This window comes from Hemiscyllium ocellatum, chromosome 4 (assembly GCF_020745735.1).
Source record: "Hemiscyllium ocellatum isolate sHemOce1 chromosome 4, sHemOce1.pat.X.cur, whole genome shotgun sequence".
In the NCBI taxonomy this organism is placed as follows: Eukaryota; Metazoa; Chordata; class Chondrichthyes; order Orectolobiformes; family Hemiscylliidae; genus Hemiscyllium; species Hemiscyllium ocellatum.
The window spans coordinates 59,700,277-59,716,477 of NC_083404.1; the positions used below are offsets into that span (position 1 = coordinate 59,700,277).

At 42.3% G+C, this 16,201-nt stretch overlaps 2 protein-coding genes across 8 annotated transcripts in view; both read left to right on the forward strand.

Moving 5' to 3' along the window:
* The window catches only part of LOC132813916 (coiled-coil domain-containing protein 102A-like), a 615,752-nt gene that overhangs the window by 139,649 nt on the left and 459,902 nt on the right, over positions 1 to 16,201 (forward strand). The window lies entirely within an intron of this gene.
* On the forward strand, positions 14,106 to 14,490 carry LOC132815394 (large ribosomal subunit protein P1-like). Its single transcript, XM_060824289.1, has one exon. The coding sequence runs from the start codon at positions 14,127 to 14,129 to the stop codon at positions 14,451 to 14,453; it is 327 nt and encodes a 108-aa protein (XP_060680272.1). The 5' UTR covers positions 14,106 to 14,126; the 3' UTR covers positions 14,454 to 14,490.

The window sequence follows — 16,201 nt, forward strand, 5'->3', positions numbered from 1 at the left end:
GGGCCACTTGATGCCACACTCAGTCAAATGCTGTCTCAGCATCAAGGGCAGTCACTCTCATCTCCCCTTTGGAATTTTGCTCTTTGTCCATGATTGCATCAAGTCTGGAAAGAGTTTAGGAGGTAAGAAGTCCTAGCAGAATACAGACTATCAATTGGCTAGTTACTCCTGAGTATGTGCCTCTTGATGGAACTGTCCATGACATCTTCAATCATTTTGCTGATTATTGAGGGTAGATTAGTTGGGCAGCAAATTAGCAGGGTTGGGTACGTCCTACTTTTGTATATGTGATGTAGTTGTAGTTTTTCACATTGTTGCAAAGAGTTTCAACCAGTGTTGTGACTGTACTGCAACAGTTTGGCTAGGGGTACCTACTGAATGAGCTTTTGATTAGTCAGGAATTTGTTTCCTTATAGAGTTCCATGATAGATCCTCTCCACAGGTTTTAATTGTTGACTCAGCACAGAAAAAGCAAGGAATGAGAATGAGAAATAGTCACTCAGTCCAGCAAACTGTTTGGGTGCACCTTTAAGCTAGTGAAGTGTCAATGAAAAGTATTAAAAGAAACTCTGTTACATGTGATATAAGATAACTGATCCCAGGCCTTCTACACCAAAAGTAGGAATACTATCACCGTGCCATGAGATCCCCAAGGATTTGAATAGATGCTCACTGTTACAAAGCTAATTAAATATTCATTATTCATGCATTCTCAAATCTCCATTCAGTAGCAGGCTGTTATGTTGCACTGCTAATGTCCCCATCTCTGGGCCAGGAGGTCTGCATTCAAGTCCCACCTGTTCTATCTCACAACATGTCATTACTTCTGAATAGGTTGATAACCAAAACTGAGAGTGTGTTGCTGGAAAAGCACAGCAGGCCAGGCACCATCCAAAGAGCAGGAGAATCGACATTTCTGGCTGGAGCCTGCTCCTCAGATGCTGCCTGAGCTGCTGTGTATTTCCAGCAAAGTACTCTCAACTCTGATCTCCAGTATCTGCAGACCTCACTCTGTCCTCCTGATAACCAAACTACTTACCATCAGGATCAACACAGAAACTGCGCCTTTTGAAATAACTTTTCAGTCTATATCCCTATAACAACCAATCCCTTTCCTACCAAATGCCAACTTTTAAAGGATTTAATTACCTGAATTCTGCATAGAAACATTTGTTAACAGTTTGTTCATTTTGCACACCAGTACACGCCAATTCCTGTAATAACCACAGAACTATTAATAAAACAAAGAACCACGGTTGCTGGAAACTTGAAACAAAGACAGAAACTGCCGGTGAAATTCAGCAGGTCTGGCAGCATCTGTGGAGAAAAAAAATTAAGAAAACACTTAGGGTCATTTAAGTGACTCTTGGATAGGCACATGGAAGCTAGTACAATGAAAGGTATGAAGGTTAATCTGATCTTAGAGTAGGATAGAAGGCCGACACAACATTGAGGGCTGAAGAGCCTGTACTGTTCCATGTCCTGCGTTCTAAAACAAACATTTCATGTCCAGTGCTCCTTCTTCAGAACTGACAGTAAGTTATTTAGTGAAATTAGCTTTCCCACTGTAAATAACCTTTCTAATTGTAATATTTCTAGGTAATCCAATTACTTATTCTATCCAAGGTAACCAGACAGGTCCTAATTACCTTGAGGATGATGTCCAGAAGTGTCGACCACTGCACAAAGATGTCAAAAATATTTGTTTCATCTGTCCAAAAGAAAAGTTGTTTTTCAGAAATTTTGTTTCATAATGGTTCATAATATTCCAGCACAAAGTACTTCCAAAGTGCAGTTTATATTAGCTTTAGGCTAGGTCTAAATTGATGCAGATTTAAGTTTGGATATAGCCAGCTATTTGCAGGAAAGCATGAGAAACAAAGAACTCTTAATGATTCTTCATTGTATGTACAAAGTTTTCAAGCAGTGATGTTGTGGATCTTGGAATGTTGTCTAAACTGCAGACAACTTACTGGTGGATTTTTACATGAAAGTCTCTTGAGAGTCAAAATTTCATAATTTTACTTTTGAATTCTTTAAACACTCATTCTTTTCTTGAAATGATAACATTGCGATTTTTACAACGCTCCTATATCTTTCAGTAATTGTGGAGCAGAACTGTTAGAATCAATTCTTCTGGTTTAACATAGGTTGATTACAATTTACTCTCCCTGCCTTAAAGGCAGAACTAGTTTCAGCAACAGAACTGAAATTGAATACTTTAAGCCTCTGAGGCTGGTCTATGTTTGTTGCTTTGATGCAAATTGCAATACTATGTGCCTTGTACATTCACAAAGGATTCTATTCATCTATGGAATGTACAGTAATGCAAGACATTTGGTATGTTTAATTGAGTAATTTTGATACATTTCCGGTCTGCATTTACACTGGCATGTGGCAATTACCTCTGTTTGAGGAAGAAATGGCTTTGCAATGGAAAGGAAGCTTTAAACTGTCACTTTATTTCCTCATCAGAGGTTTGCAAAAAGGACAAGGGACGATAGAAGAAACTGATGTTAAGAGCACTGGGAACTTCATACTCACGTGGCACGCAGATAGGATGCGCAATTATTAGTTCATGTTTTACAAATCTTTCGGCAAACCTAAGTGTCTATGGTGATGCTGTGAAGGTGCTATTGATTGCTGTGCTTCTAAAGCTGATAAATTTCCTACAAGTTAACATGATTAGTACTCTGCAGACAAGAATAACATTCAAAGCTCCTACTTTCTTCTCAATTGCTGCTAGGATTGCAATAGGTCATGTATTGTTTCGATTGAGGGCTGTTCAACTTAGAAAAATTACATCAGCGGGCAAGTGTTGCTCAGTAAATAATTGGAGCTCTGGCCTGAAACATCCGTGGATCCCTATGGACTTCCTCCTAGGACACTGGTCTCCAATCTTTTTAAGGACAAGATCAATTTTTGCATTTAAGTACAAGACTATGTCAGACAGAGAATAAACAGTTTATTTGGAGTTGGTCTAAAATGTCTTTGGAGACAGATTTCACTTGTTTTGCTTCCATACATATGGAAGCCCTGATTGGCAATGCTTTGGATGAGTTATTTTTCCATCTTTATCCAGTCACAGCCATTGCTTCTTTCATTACTTTGTGAATGATTTCTCATGTTTTGCCAGAAGATGGCAAATGTGAACTGATACTTTGTGGAGACATTCCCTTTCGGGATCTGTTTAGAAAAAAAAAGAATTGGCTTGAGTTTTCCAAATTGCCTTCAGCTCTTCAATTTTCTTTGTCCAAAGCACGCTGCTCAAGTTAAAACTTACCCTTTGCTGTGTGTCACTGTGTGGTGTTATTCTGAATTTCTCTGATGCTTATCAATATACTTTAGGAGACCCACATGACTTTGTCCGCAGATACCTGGTGGACAAGTAACACCTAGAAGCCAAGACACGGCCCAATGCACTGGCTACTCTCTCATACATTAAAAACAGTTCAGAACTGACAACTCCTGCTCCAACCACTAGGGATCTTGACAGCATGCAAGCCGACAGCCACACTCAGACAGTGTCTCACGGGAATAAAGGACCCGATACCCACTACGTGCAAGACGAATGTAATTTATAAAATCCCCTACAGGGACTGCAATAAACACTATGAAGGACAAGCAGGCAGACAGCTCGTGACCCACATCCATGAACACCAAATAACAGCTAAATGACACAACTGACTCTCCCTGACATCCGTACATATGGACAACAAGTACCATGAATTTGACTAGGACAACACAATGATACTAGGACAGGCTAAACAAAGGAAATTCCTGGAAACACAGCACTCATCCTCAGACTCCATCAACAAATTGATCTGGATTGATATACAAACTGCTGCAATGGAAAAACTGGAACCGGCACTAACCAGAAACTGCTCAAACAGAACCACATAAACTCATAGCGGAACAGTACAGCAGTGCCTCACAGGAGCAAGACAGCACAGATGATGTCACCTAGGAAGGGGACGAAATGTCTGCCAACAAACCTACCAGCTCGGTGAACAGATCCATAATGAATCCAACCAGCTCTTGAACTACAGATTTTCACAAAAACTTTGAATATACTTTAGTAGCATTTAAGGCAAACACTCTGGTCTTTCACAGTTGTAAACAGAATTTCATATTCCATTCTGTTTCGAAGTTGTAAATTACTGGTTTCTTTTCAGATGGACCAGGGGTTTATTGCTCATCACTATTGCTTTACCTTTGTGGTTGGTGATATCACCCTGTCACTGACCATACTGCCAGCTGGCTTCTGGGGATCTGCAATTCTGGAATATCTGGAATGTTATTGGCTGCTTTCAAGTGCATAGGCACAGGAGACCACTTCTGTGGTTGCAAAAGGTTTCCAGGGCTCCGGGTCAGCTTGCTTTGCTTGGAAATTGGCTACTGGGTGTGGCGGTGTTCCCTTTAATATTTCAACAATCTGTACAAACCTATTAGGCTAGCAGCTGTAGAAACAAACTGCAGAGAATAGGCAGAGGAAGGGGACTTGCAGAAAGTCCACGTGGACGTGGGGCTAAACAGCCTCTTTTCTTTCTAGTATTGTACTATAATGGCTTCACGTATCAGTTCTTAGTATATTTCTTATTCATTGTCTTGCATTGTCACCATAAACTTGCCTTACCCTGCAATAATAGTCCATCTGGAACAAACTGAAATATGATGCATCAAACTGGAAAAGCCTGTAAAAAAGTGTGAAATTTTGTCCATCTGTGATGATCGACACACACATAACTAATCAGGCATGATCCATGTGTTGGGGATCATTATCCTCCGATCATAAGAAAAAGGACCAGTGGGCTAGTTGATGAATTTTCCAGAATTCCAGATTTAGGAAGTTTCCATTGGATTGGAAAGTAGCAAATGTAACTGCTTCATTCAAAATGGGAGTGTGGCAAAATATAAGAAACTAAGGCCAGTCAGCCTGACATCTGAAATAAGAAACATATTAGAAGATATCAAAAATGTTACAGCAGGGAAGTTAGAAAAATTCAAGGGAATCAGGTCAGTCAGCATGGTTTTGTGAAAAGGAAATTTTGTTTAAGCAATTTATTAGAGTTCTTTGAAGAAGTAATATCTTTTGGTGATAATGGGAAAGCAGAGGATACACAGTGCTTAGATTTTCAGAAGGCTTTTGATACAACGTTATATCAAAGTTATTGCAGAAAATATAAAATCATAGAATAAAGGAGAACGTATTAGCATGGATACCGGATTGGCTATCTAACAGGGAGCAGAGACTAGGCATACATAGATCTTTTCCTAGTTGGCAAAATGTAAAGAGTGTAGTACCATAGAAATCATTTCTGAGGCTTCAACTTATAAAATTGACTGGAATTAAGGTAGGGTTACTATTTTTTCTTATGACATAAAGAGACGTAGCAAAGTAAGTTGTGATGAGGACACAAGGAGGCAGCAAAGGAATATGGACAGTTTGAGTGGGCAGAGATGTGGAAATTAGAACACAGTATCATATGGGAAAATGTGAATTTGCTGACTGGTAAGAAGAATAAAAAAGAATCTCAATAGTGATAAATTGCAGAACCCTATCATGCAAAGGATTTTGGGTGTCAATTTTAGAATTTTCAGCGCACAAACCACAAAGAAAATAATATGCAGGCACAGCAAATAATCAAGAAAACCAATAGGATGTTACCATTTAATTAGAGGGTAGTTGAATACAATAGACACAGAAAGGTTAAGCTTCAATTATACAGGGTATGAGAAACTACATCTACAGTATTACATGTACAGTATTAGTGCCCTTGTTAAAAGGAAGTAAGTGTATTAGAAACATTTCAGAGAAGATGTGCTAGACTAATAGACAATAAGATCTTAAGATGTAGAAGCAGAAGTAGGCTCTTTCGTTCATTGAGTCTGCTCTGCAGTCAATGAGATCATGGATGATCATCATCCTCAACTCAACTTTCATAATATTATGCCACAAAGATCCTGCAGGTCCTGTTTCATAACCTTATTCCTTGAAATAAGGATCCTTTCCACTGACTATTTTTAAAATGGAAAATATGAATATTTTCATGTTTTCATTGCAACTACTAATTTTAAGTCAGGGAAGGAAACAAAGTCCAACTGGGATAAGGCAATGAAAGTCACTAGGACAACAACAAAAAAATAAAAATCAAATCAAAGCATAACAGCTAATCTAAATTACAAGTATCAAAAAAAATCAGAAGATTGCTGTATTACTAGGCACAAAACAAAAAACCTCAAGACCTAATTAATTTGAACAAGAATTGTTGCTTTTATTGTATTTATCTGGAATGGATTTATATTAAAATTACACAGGAGCATTCAGAGATTTAGGGAATCTATGGTACCTGTGTGTGTAACCATTCACCCAACACAGTTGCTCTGAGCATTTGAGCTGAATCAGTCAGTAGTACTCCAGCTTTATGTTGCATGTAGCTGAATTAGGGTAGAAAATCAACTGACTCTCAATTTGCCATGTCACCTATATAAATCCTCCCATTATAAAGGCACAAATAAAGAGGAAGCAGTCAGACAGTTGGCCGGCATCCAGATTAATTGTATAAGTTTCCTGTTTTGCAAAATTGTGCCCAAAACATCAAATGTTCAAAATTAATGAAAATAATCCGGAAGCACTTACCTACAGTTCATCTTTCCTAATAAGTGGTGCCCTAAAATAAACATAGTTCTACGGAGGGGGTCAGACCAAGGCCCTGTATAAATAATGCAGCACTTCCTCACTTTTATTTTATACCTTCCTTGAAATAAAGGCCAACATTCCATTAGTCCTGTCAATTATCTTTCAGATCATGATTTAAGTATATGGACATCTAAATCTCTTTTGTGTCTCTGTAGTTCCTTAAATTCAAGAAAATATTCTGATTTTTATTTCAAATTCTAAGACATGACCAAACACTTCCCTCATCTATCACAGTTTTGCTCATTCAGTTAGTCAATTTCCCTTTGCAACTTATTCCTTGCATCAAGGCAACTTACAGTGCCCAAGTGTCACCTGTAAACATGGGCACATAGCCTTCATTAATGTACGTGACAAAATCTCAGTATAGATCACAGGGAGGATACCAAAAGTCACAATCTGCAAATCAGAGAGAAATTTCTTTATCTTGGCACTCTGCCTCCTGCTTCCTAACCATTACCAATTTATGTCACAAAGCAGGATTCGATGAAACATATAAGAGGTTTTGACTAGGTGGATGTGAAAAGGATGTTCCTCTTGTGGAAGGATCCAGAAATAAGAGCCCACAATTTAAAACTAAAAAGTCACCTATTTACTGCAGATATAAAGAGAAACTTTTTCTCACAGAGGATCATAAATTTTCAGAACACTCTTCTTCAAAAGACAATGGGAATGGAAACAGAGTCTTTGAATCCTTCAGATTCAGAGGGAGATAGATTTTTGATAAGCAGGAGTTGTTGGGAATGTGGAGTGATCAGATCAGTTGTGGTCTCTGAATAGCAAAACAGGCTCAAGAGATTACGTGACTTACTGCTGCTCCTAAATTATATACCTATACAGTCAGATCTTTTATAATGCAATGGTTGTGTTCTTATAACTCCGTGTTATAGAAAAATCGATTTTAGAAACAGCGTTTAAAGTGTTGACGGTGTAATCACATTACAGCCAACATATGTTTTAAAAGTATGTGCTTTTGAAACAGTGTCCTCAATTTGTCAATTGTGCTACAGCAAATTTGTGTTGAATGAAATACATTTTAAAACAGAACGAACTGTATATCTATGTCAATATTAGTCAAAATTCAGTCTTGGGACTTATATACATAGTTCCAAAGCATAGGACCACAGTGTGAGCCACAGTTGAATTCTTTGTTTACTGTTCACAAAGAACTTTGCTGACACATGACAATAAAACATTTTGTGTGAACATTCAAAATATGCTTTTCAGTAACAATTGCTGCTTGTGATTTTGTAACTTTGGCAACATTTTAGTATTTGCTGAAGACCATATTTGCAACAAAATCACATTAAAAGCTTACAAACATTTTTCTAATTAACTACAGACTTACAAGCTTTAAAAATTCTGCTGTTTTTTTACAACTTCTTTTGAACAATAAGCATCTATCAAAATAATTGTTAAAAATATCTAGAACAGGAAAAGATCTTTTATCCTGAGGAGGAAGCAAGATTGATGAACCATGTAGATTCTTCTCTGTTATAGACTCCTTCCTCCACTCTCTATATCTCTTAAGAGAGAAAAATTAAACCTTACAAAATTAAAGATGCATGAAATTTCTTAATGACTCCCAGAAGCAATGGAGTGATTCTCCAGAATTGTACAGAGCACATAATTCTAATCAACTGCATTCACAGATGTTTAATCCTTTCAAATCCATGATCAAGTCTATCTAGAAGGACAAAGGTAGGAACACCACCACCTGCAAGTTCCCTCTAAGCCACTCAAAATCCTGACTTGGAGCTACATTGCCATTCCTCCAGTGTCACTGGGTCAACATCCTGGAATTCCCCCCCTTAACAACATTGTGGTGTACCTTTCCAGGGTAATTTGGGATGGGCAATACATACTGCCCCAGACAATGATGCCCACATCCCATGAATGGAACACTGCCATTAAGAAGTTCTTTGTCACATCATACATCATCATAAGTTGGAAATACATTGCTGTTCCTTCACTGTCATTGAGTAAACATCCTGAAGTTCCTTCCTGCAAAGCATTGAGGGTGTATGGTTTCAGTGGTTCAAAGAGTAAACTCGTGACCACTTTCTTGGGCAGTTGTAATGGGCAGTAAATTCAAAGTTTGTGAGAAGATTTGTAGCTTGGGTGCTCGTTGTTGTGGTTCTGTTCGCTGAGCTGGGAGTTTTTGTTGCAAATGTTTTGTCCCCTTTCTAGGTGACATCTTCAGTGCTTGGGAGCCTCCTGTGAAGCGCTTCTATGCTGATTCCTCTGGCATTTATAGTGGTTTGAATCTGCCGCTTCCGGTTGTCAGTTGCTGTCCGCTGCAGTGGCCGGTTTATAGGGTCTAGGTCGATGTGTCTGTTGATAGAATTTGTGGATGAGTGCCATGCCTCTAGGAATTCCCTGGCTGTTCTCTGTTTGGCTTGCCCTATAATAGTGGTGTTGTCCCAATCGAATTCATGTTGTTTGTCATCTGAGTGTATGGCTACTAAGGATAGCTGGTCATGTCGTTTCGTGGCTAGTTGGTGTTCATGGATGCGGGTTGTTAGCTGTCTTCCTGTTTGTCCTATGTAGTGTTTTGTGCAGTCCTTGCATGGGACTTTGTACACTACGTTGGTTTTGCTCATGCTGGGTATTGGGTCCTTTGTCCTGGTGAGTTGTTGTCTGAGAGTGGCTGTTGGTTTGTGTGCTGTTATGAGTCCTGGTGCTCGCAGCAGTCTGGCTGTCAGTTCAGAAATGCTCCTGATGTATGGTAGTGTGGCCGCTCCTTTGGGTTGTGGCATGTCCTCATTTCGTTGTCTATCCCTTAGGCATCTCTTAGGAGAATTCACCACGAAGGTATACAGAAAATCCACACACACAGACCAAGTCCTGAACTATGAAAGCAACCACCCCAACACACACAAACGAAGTTGCATCAGGACATTATTCAAAAGGGCCACAACACACTGCAGCACACCAGAACTACAAAAAGAGGAAGAAGAACACCTATACAAGGTATTCACCAAAAACGGATACCCACGCAATTTCATCAACAGATGCCTAGCCACGAAACGACACGACCAGCTATCCTTAGTAGCCACACACTCAGATGACAAACAGCTTGAAGTTGATTGGGACAACACCACTATTATAGGGCAAGCCAAACAGAGAACAGCCAGGCAATTCCTAGAGGCAAGGCACTCATCCACAAATTCTATCAACAGACACATCGACCTAGACCCTATAAACCGGCCACTGCAGCGGACAGCAACTGACAACTGGAAGCGGCAGATTCAAACCACTATAAATGCCAGAGGAATCAGCACAGAAGCGCTTCACAGGAGGCTCCCAAGCACTGAAGATGTCACCTAGAAAGGGGCAGTAAATCTTGGCATTGCCAGTGGTGCCCATGAATGAGAAAGGAATTGCTGTTTTTGTGAACAGAGAGAGGCAGGCATCCACTCTCAGATCAGCTTGAGGGGCTGAGTGGCCTACATCTGTGTTTAATGATCATGAGTTCAGTGAAATGTAGGAGGGCCTAGTAAAGATAATGAAAGTGACCAGCGGTGGATGATATGGATCTCGGGATGAACTTGTTCTCAAACATAAAAATGAAAGCTATAGAGATTGAAACATTACATTTTGTAGGTAAGGGTTTCCTGGGATCAAGTCCCTCCCATGCCTGAGTGTGACATTTGGCATATGGCTGTTAATTGACTTGAGTTGGAACTTCACCGCAGTCTAGCAAGAGGTCCCTCCTCCAAGAGTTGTTGGATAATCAAATGGACAGCAGTTCCCTTTTTTCAACAGAGCTGCTGAGGGACAGAGATCACTGCTGGGTCTTTCCCATGGAGTACAGAAGAAGATAGATTTTGGAAGTGTGCAGATTGGGGGATGGGGGGTTAGTAGAATGGGAGGTGAGGGAGGGGAGGGAGTGTGGATGGAACTGTATCTTTGCAGTGCCTCTGAGGGTTCGAGGATGCCTTCATCCTTGCCCTCATGATATCTGATCCCCAGTTTTCACTGGGTAAGCTGGACACTTGGTTTCAAGGACTGCAATATCCCCTCCCATGTGGTCAACAATGTCATCCAGCACATCTCCCCACTTCACGCCCTCCTTCATCCTTGAACCCCACCCCGCCAACCACAACAATGATAGAATCCCCCTGGCCCTCAACTTGCACTTCACTAATCTCTGGATACAACGCATTATCCTCCACCATTTTTGCCACCTACAATCAAACATCATCACCAGAGATGTATTTCCCTCCCCACCCCTATCAGCATTTCTGCAGAGACCATTCCCACTGCAAATCCCTCGTTAGGTCCATGGTCCATGCACTCAACCAACCTACCCTCCACACCCGGCACCTTCCCTTGCCATTCGAAGAGGTGTAAAACCTGCTCCCACACCTTCCCCCTCACCTCCGTCCAAGGACTCAAAGGATCCTTCCACATCCAGCAGAGATTTTCCTGTACACCCAAACACCTCATCTACTGTGTCCGTTGCTCTCAATGTGGTCTCCTTTACATTGGGGAGACAGGACTCCAACTTGTTGAACTTTTCAGGGAACATTTCTGGGACACGCGCACCAAACAACCCCACTGTCCTGCGGCCAACCACTTCAACTCCCTTTGCCATTCCGCCAATAACTTGCAAGTCCTGGGCCTCCTCTGCTGCCAAATCCAAGCCACCCGACACCTGAAAGAAGAATGCCTCATCTTCCATCTTGGGACCCTCCAATCACATGGCATCAATGATGATTTCACCAGTTTCCTCATCTTTCCTCTCCCAAGCTCATCCCAGATCTATCCCTCCAACCCAGCACCACTCTCTTGACCTGTCCTACCTGTCCATCTTCCTTCCCACTGTGGAGGTCTTTGCAATGCAGCCCTGTAGCCAATAATTGTAGAATTACTTGCAGGCCTTGTGGCCTCTGGAACTCGCATATAATTGTAGTGTCATTTCCCACCTGATTGTCAAATAAAGTTCCATTCCACCAATCCGCTCTACCCTCCCCTCTGATCTATCACCATCAGCCTTCACCTCCATCTACCTATCACCTTCCCAGCTACCTTCCCCCCAGTCCTACCCTCACCCTCCTATTTAACTTTCAGCCCCCCTCCCCCTCCATATTCCTGATGAAAGGATTATGGCCGAAACATTGATTCTCCTGCTCCTTGGATGCTGTCTGATCTTCTGTGCTTTTCCAGCGCCACACGTCTCGACTCTGATCTCCAGCAGCTGCAGTCCTCACTTTCACTTAGTATTGACCTAATCAATTGCATAGATAAAAACAATGATTGCAGATGCTGGAAACCAGATTCTGGATTAGTGGTGCTGGAAGAGCACAGCAGTTCAGGATGATGCCTGAACTGCTAATCAATTGCAGATAGAGTTACAGAGGATGGTGCAATGAGACTGTTCAAACTGTAACTGACCACACTTGAGATGGCTATCTAATTCAACACCTGCCACCAGTAATAGCACAGCAAGTGGGTGGGCACTGAGTACAGCTCCCAGTTTTAAAGATTGATGATTGAAGTTTGACATCAGTTCATGTATTCATTCTGTGCAGGAGAGATAGCAGCCCAGGGTATTTTAAAATGCAGAAAATTATTTAAACTTTATTTGACGATCAGGTGGGAAATGACACCACAGTTGTATGTATGATCCAGAGGCCACGCAGCCTGCAGGTAATTCTACAACATCAGTTATAGGGCTGCATTGCAGGGACCTCCATAGTTAGAAAGTAAGGATTAGATTGTGACAATGAAAGCCCTGAATTTCTTGTTTGGGCATGGAGAAGCACTCTTTTTCCAAAAAGAATTAACCTGTTTGAGTTAAAATTGGGATGTTAAAAGCACTGATATGCTTTGCCTTTTTTTTTATTTTACCCAGACACGTAAAAACAAACCAGGATACCGGGTAAGTTAACTCAACCTTATAACAATTATTCAACTCTTCACTGAAGTCTTTTCACAGACTGTGCTCCATAACTATAAAGCTGAAAACTAAACCTTTTTATCAAGTTTCTACTCTATTCCACATTCAAAGACTCCAGGCCAGTCCATTTCCAACAACCTGCTTTGAAAGCTCAGCTCACATTTTGACAACCGTAACAAATCGCACACAGCAATCCATAACATTATCAATAAACATATGACATTGTAAAATATTGAATCATAGAATTCCTACAGTGTGAAAACAGGCTCTTTGGCCCAACAAGTCCACACTGACCTTCTGAAGAGTATCCCACCCAAACCCATTCTCCATTACTCTACAGTTACCCCTGATTAATGCACCTAACCTACACATCCCTGAACACTATGGGCAATCTAACATAGCCAGTTCACCTAACCTGCACATCTTTGGACTGTGGGAGGAAACCGAAGCACTCAGAGGAAAGCTGCGCAGACACTGGGAGAATGTGCAAACTCCACACAGACAGTTGCTTAGAAGAATAAGTGGGTACCTGGTTGAAACTTAGAGAATGCTGAGAGGCCTAGATAAAGTGGATGAAGAGAAGATGTTCCCAATTGTCACAGAGACTAAGACCTGGGGACACAGCCTCAGAGTGAACTGAGATGAGGAATATCAAGGATTGGGGAGAGGGCAGAAAAATGGAGTTGAGAAACATATCAGTCTTGACTGAATGGCGGAGCAGACTTGATCAGCCAAATGGCCAAGTTCTGTTCCTATATTTTACGGTCTTATATTACCTCCATTCATCTTCATTATATTGGACATCTCCGTGGAAGTCAAACACCTCATGATATATGACATTTTATAGAATGCAGAACAAAAGAGAGAGAGAACGGCATAAATTGGGTAACAATAAGGTGATGCTAATTCTGAGTTTAGAAAATTCATAGATTCTCGGGGTAAAGCAAAACCAAAATGGACTGTTACACAACCTGGAACTTCAAGGAAAGTGTAAATTGGAGTAACTGGAGTGAATGTTGTTCAACACAAAAGTGCGTTTGTGCTAAATAAAAATCAATAGAAAACTGATTAATATTTGCATTAGCTTCAATGTCATATTATCAAATTTCATTTTTTGAAAGCATAAGATATTCTGGTTGAGCGCTGGTCCAAAACAGCTTGAAGTACCAAAACAACTGGTTAGAAAGCTAATGATAGCTATGGTTACTATTGCTGTCCTGTGATCAGCATTTTCATGTAATGTAGTGTGGAAGGTATCTGTAATGTTTGGAATGAGGTTAGCCAGGTGGTTCCAATGAAGTAAGAGATCCTTGATTGGGGCTGTTAACCTGTGCCAATCAGTGAGTCCTGGCTGACAGATATAAACAGGAGTATTTTTTTACTCTTCCCGCGCTGCCCCGGTCCTGAAGTGCTCGGTTCTTCGAAGCGAAGCTAAGGCCGAGTTCCTCTCGTCGACTAGCACTGTTGGACCCCCCCCTCACCACTACCACCCCCCTCACCCAGCACCGTCTCTGTCAGACAGCCATGGCCTCCATCTCGGAACTCGCCTGTATCTACAGCGCGCTCACCCTGCACGACGACGAGGTTACCATCACCGAAGACAAACTCAATGCTCTGATCAAAACAGCTGGAGTAACTGTTGAGCCTTTCTGGCCTAGTCTGTTTGCCAAGGCTTTGGCTAATATTGATATCAACAGCCTGATCTGCAGTGTTGGTGCCGGTGGGAGTGCCCCAGCTGCAGCAGCTGCCTCTACTGCTGCCCCTGTTGCTGCTGAAGAGAAAAAGGAAGAGAAGAAACAGGAAGAGTCAGAAGAGTCTGATGATGACATGGGCTTTGGTCTTTTTGATTAAATGTAACATGCAACATTGTTAGAATTAAAAAGAAAAATAAACAGGAGTTTTTCCCCAGTGGAGGGCTCTCTATGCGGAGATCCTCCCACTTTCTCTCGGGGATCTGGGGTGGAGGGTGCTGCACGTGGCGGTCCCCTGCAACCGCAGATTGCTGTGGTTCACGGACTCCCGGCCCAACCGCTTGTTCTGTGATGCTGTGGAGTCCGTGGACCACGTGTATATTGGGTGTGGGTGTTTGCATTCCCTCTTTGATTTTCTGAAAAACCTTCTCCTCTGCTTTTGGTTGCACTTCAGTCCCACGCTCCTCATCTTCGGGCACTCGGTACAGAGGAGGGAGGGCAGGTCTGAAGACCTCCTCGTGGGTCTGCTCCTGGGCCTGGCCAAACTGCCCATAAACAGGTCCAGGCAGGGGGCCGTGGAGAGGGTCGTTAGGGCTGACTGCCTGCCCGTCTTCAGTGGATACGTTAGAGCCCGGGTGTCCTTGGAGAAGGAGCAGGCGGTGTCCACCAACACCCTGGAGTTGTTCAGGGAGAGGTGGGCGCCGCAGGGAGTGGAGTGCATTATTTCCCCCTCCAACTCTATCTTGATTTAGTCCCTGCCCTCCCCTTCACTGTTTGATCACAGGCATTGCCCTTTGATGTGAAGGGCACTGCTTGTCACTGGCCACCTGGGTGCTTTCCTATCTTCCTGGCGGTGGAAATTGAATTAAGATTCGTGCACCTTGTGTCTCTCACTGTGTCTCACACCTGCACACACACACACACCATGGGTGCTGGGGAAAAAAAAAGAAAAAATAACACAGGAGTTTCTCCCCAGTGGAGGGCTCTCACTTTCTCTCGGGGATCTGGGGTGGAGGGTGCTGCACACGGCGGTCACCTGCAACCGCAGATTGCGGTGGTTCACGAACTCCCAGCCCAACCGCTTGTTCTATGGTGCTGTGGAGTCCGTGGACCACGTGTATATTGGGTGTGGGTGTTTGCACTCCCTCTTTGATTTTCTTAAAAACCTCCTCCTCTGCTTTTGGTTGCACTTCAGTCCCACGCTCCTGATCTTCAGGCACCCGGTACGGAGGAGGGAGGGCAAGTCTGAAGATCTCCTTGTGGGTCTACCCTGGGCCTGGCCAAACTGCCCATAAACAGGTCCAGGCAGCGGGCAATGGAGGGGGTTGTTAGGGCTGACTGCCTGCCCCTCTTCCGCGGTTACGTTAGAGACCGGGTGTCTCTGGAAAGGGAGCACGCGGTATCCACCGATACCCTGGAGTTGTTCAGGGAGAGGTGGGCGCCGCAGGGAGTGGAGTGTATTATTTCCCCTCCAACTCTATTTTGATTTGATCCCTGCCCTCCCCTTCATTGTTTGATCACACAGCATTGCCCTTTGAAGGGCACTGCTTGTCACTGGCTATCCGGGTGTTTTCCTATCTTCCTGATGGCATAAATTTGAATAATGATTCATGCACCTTGTGACTTTCACTGTGTCTCACACCTGCACACACACAACATGGGTGCTGGGGAAAAAAATTTAAAAAACACAGGAGTTTCATGGATTCTCCTCACCCGAGGGACTGGCTCCGAGCTAGTTGGTCAGAGTCCATATATTGTGCACATGAAAATAAAGGGTGACTTGGTGATGGGCTACCTGTCTCTGTGGAGTTATTTCAATTTCACTCAGGTTTTTCTGAAAGGTTACGCTTTCTATACTGTTAATTACAGTCAGTTCTGATATAACGTGATAGTTCTGTTCTCGTGTGA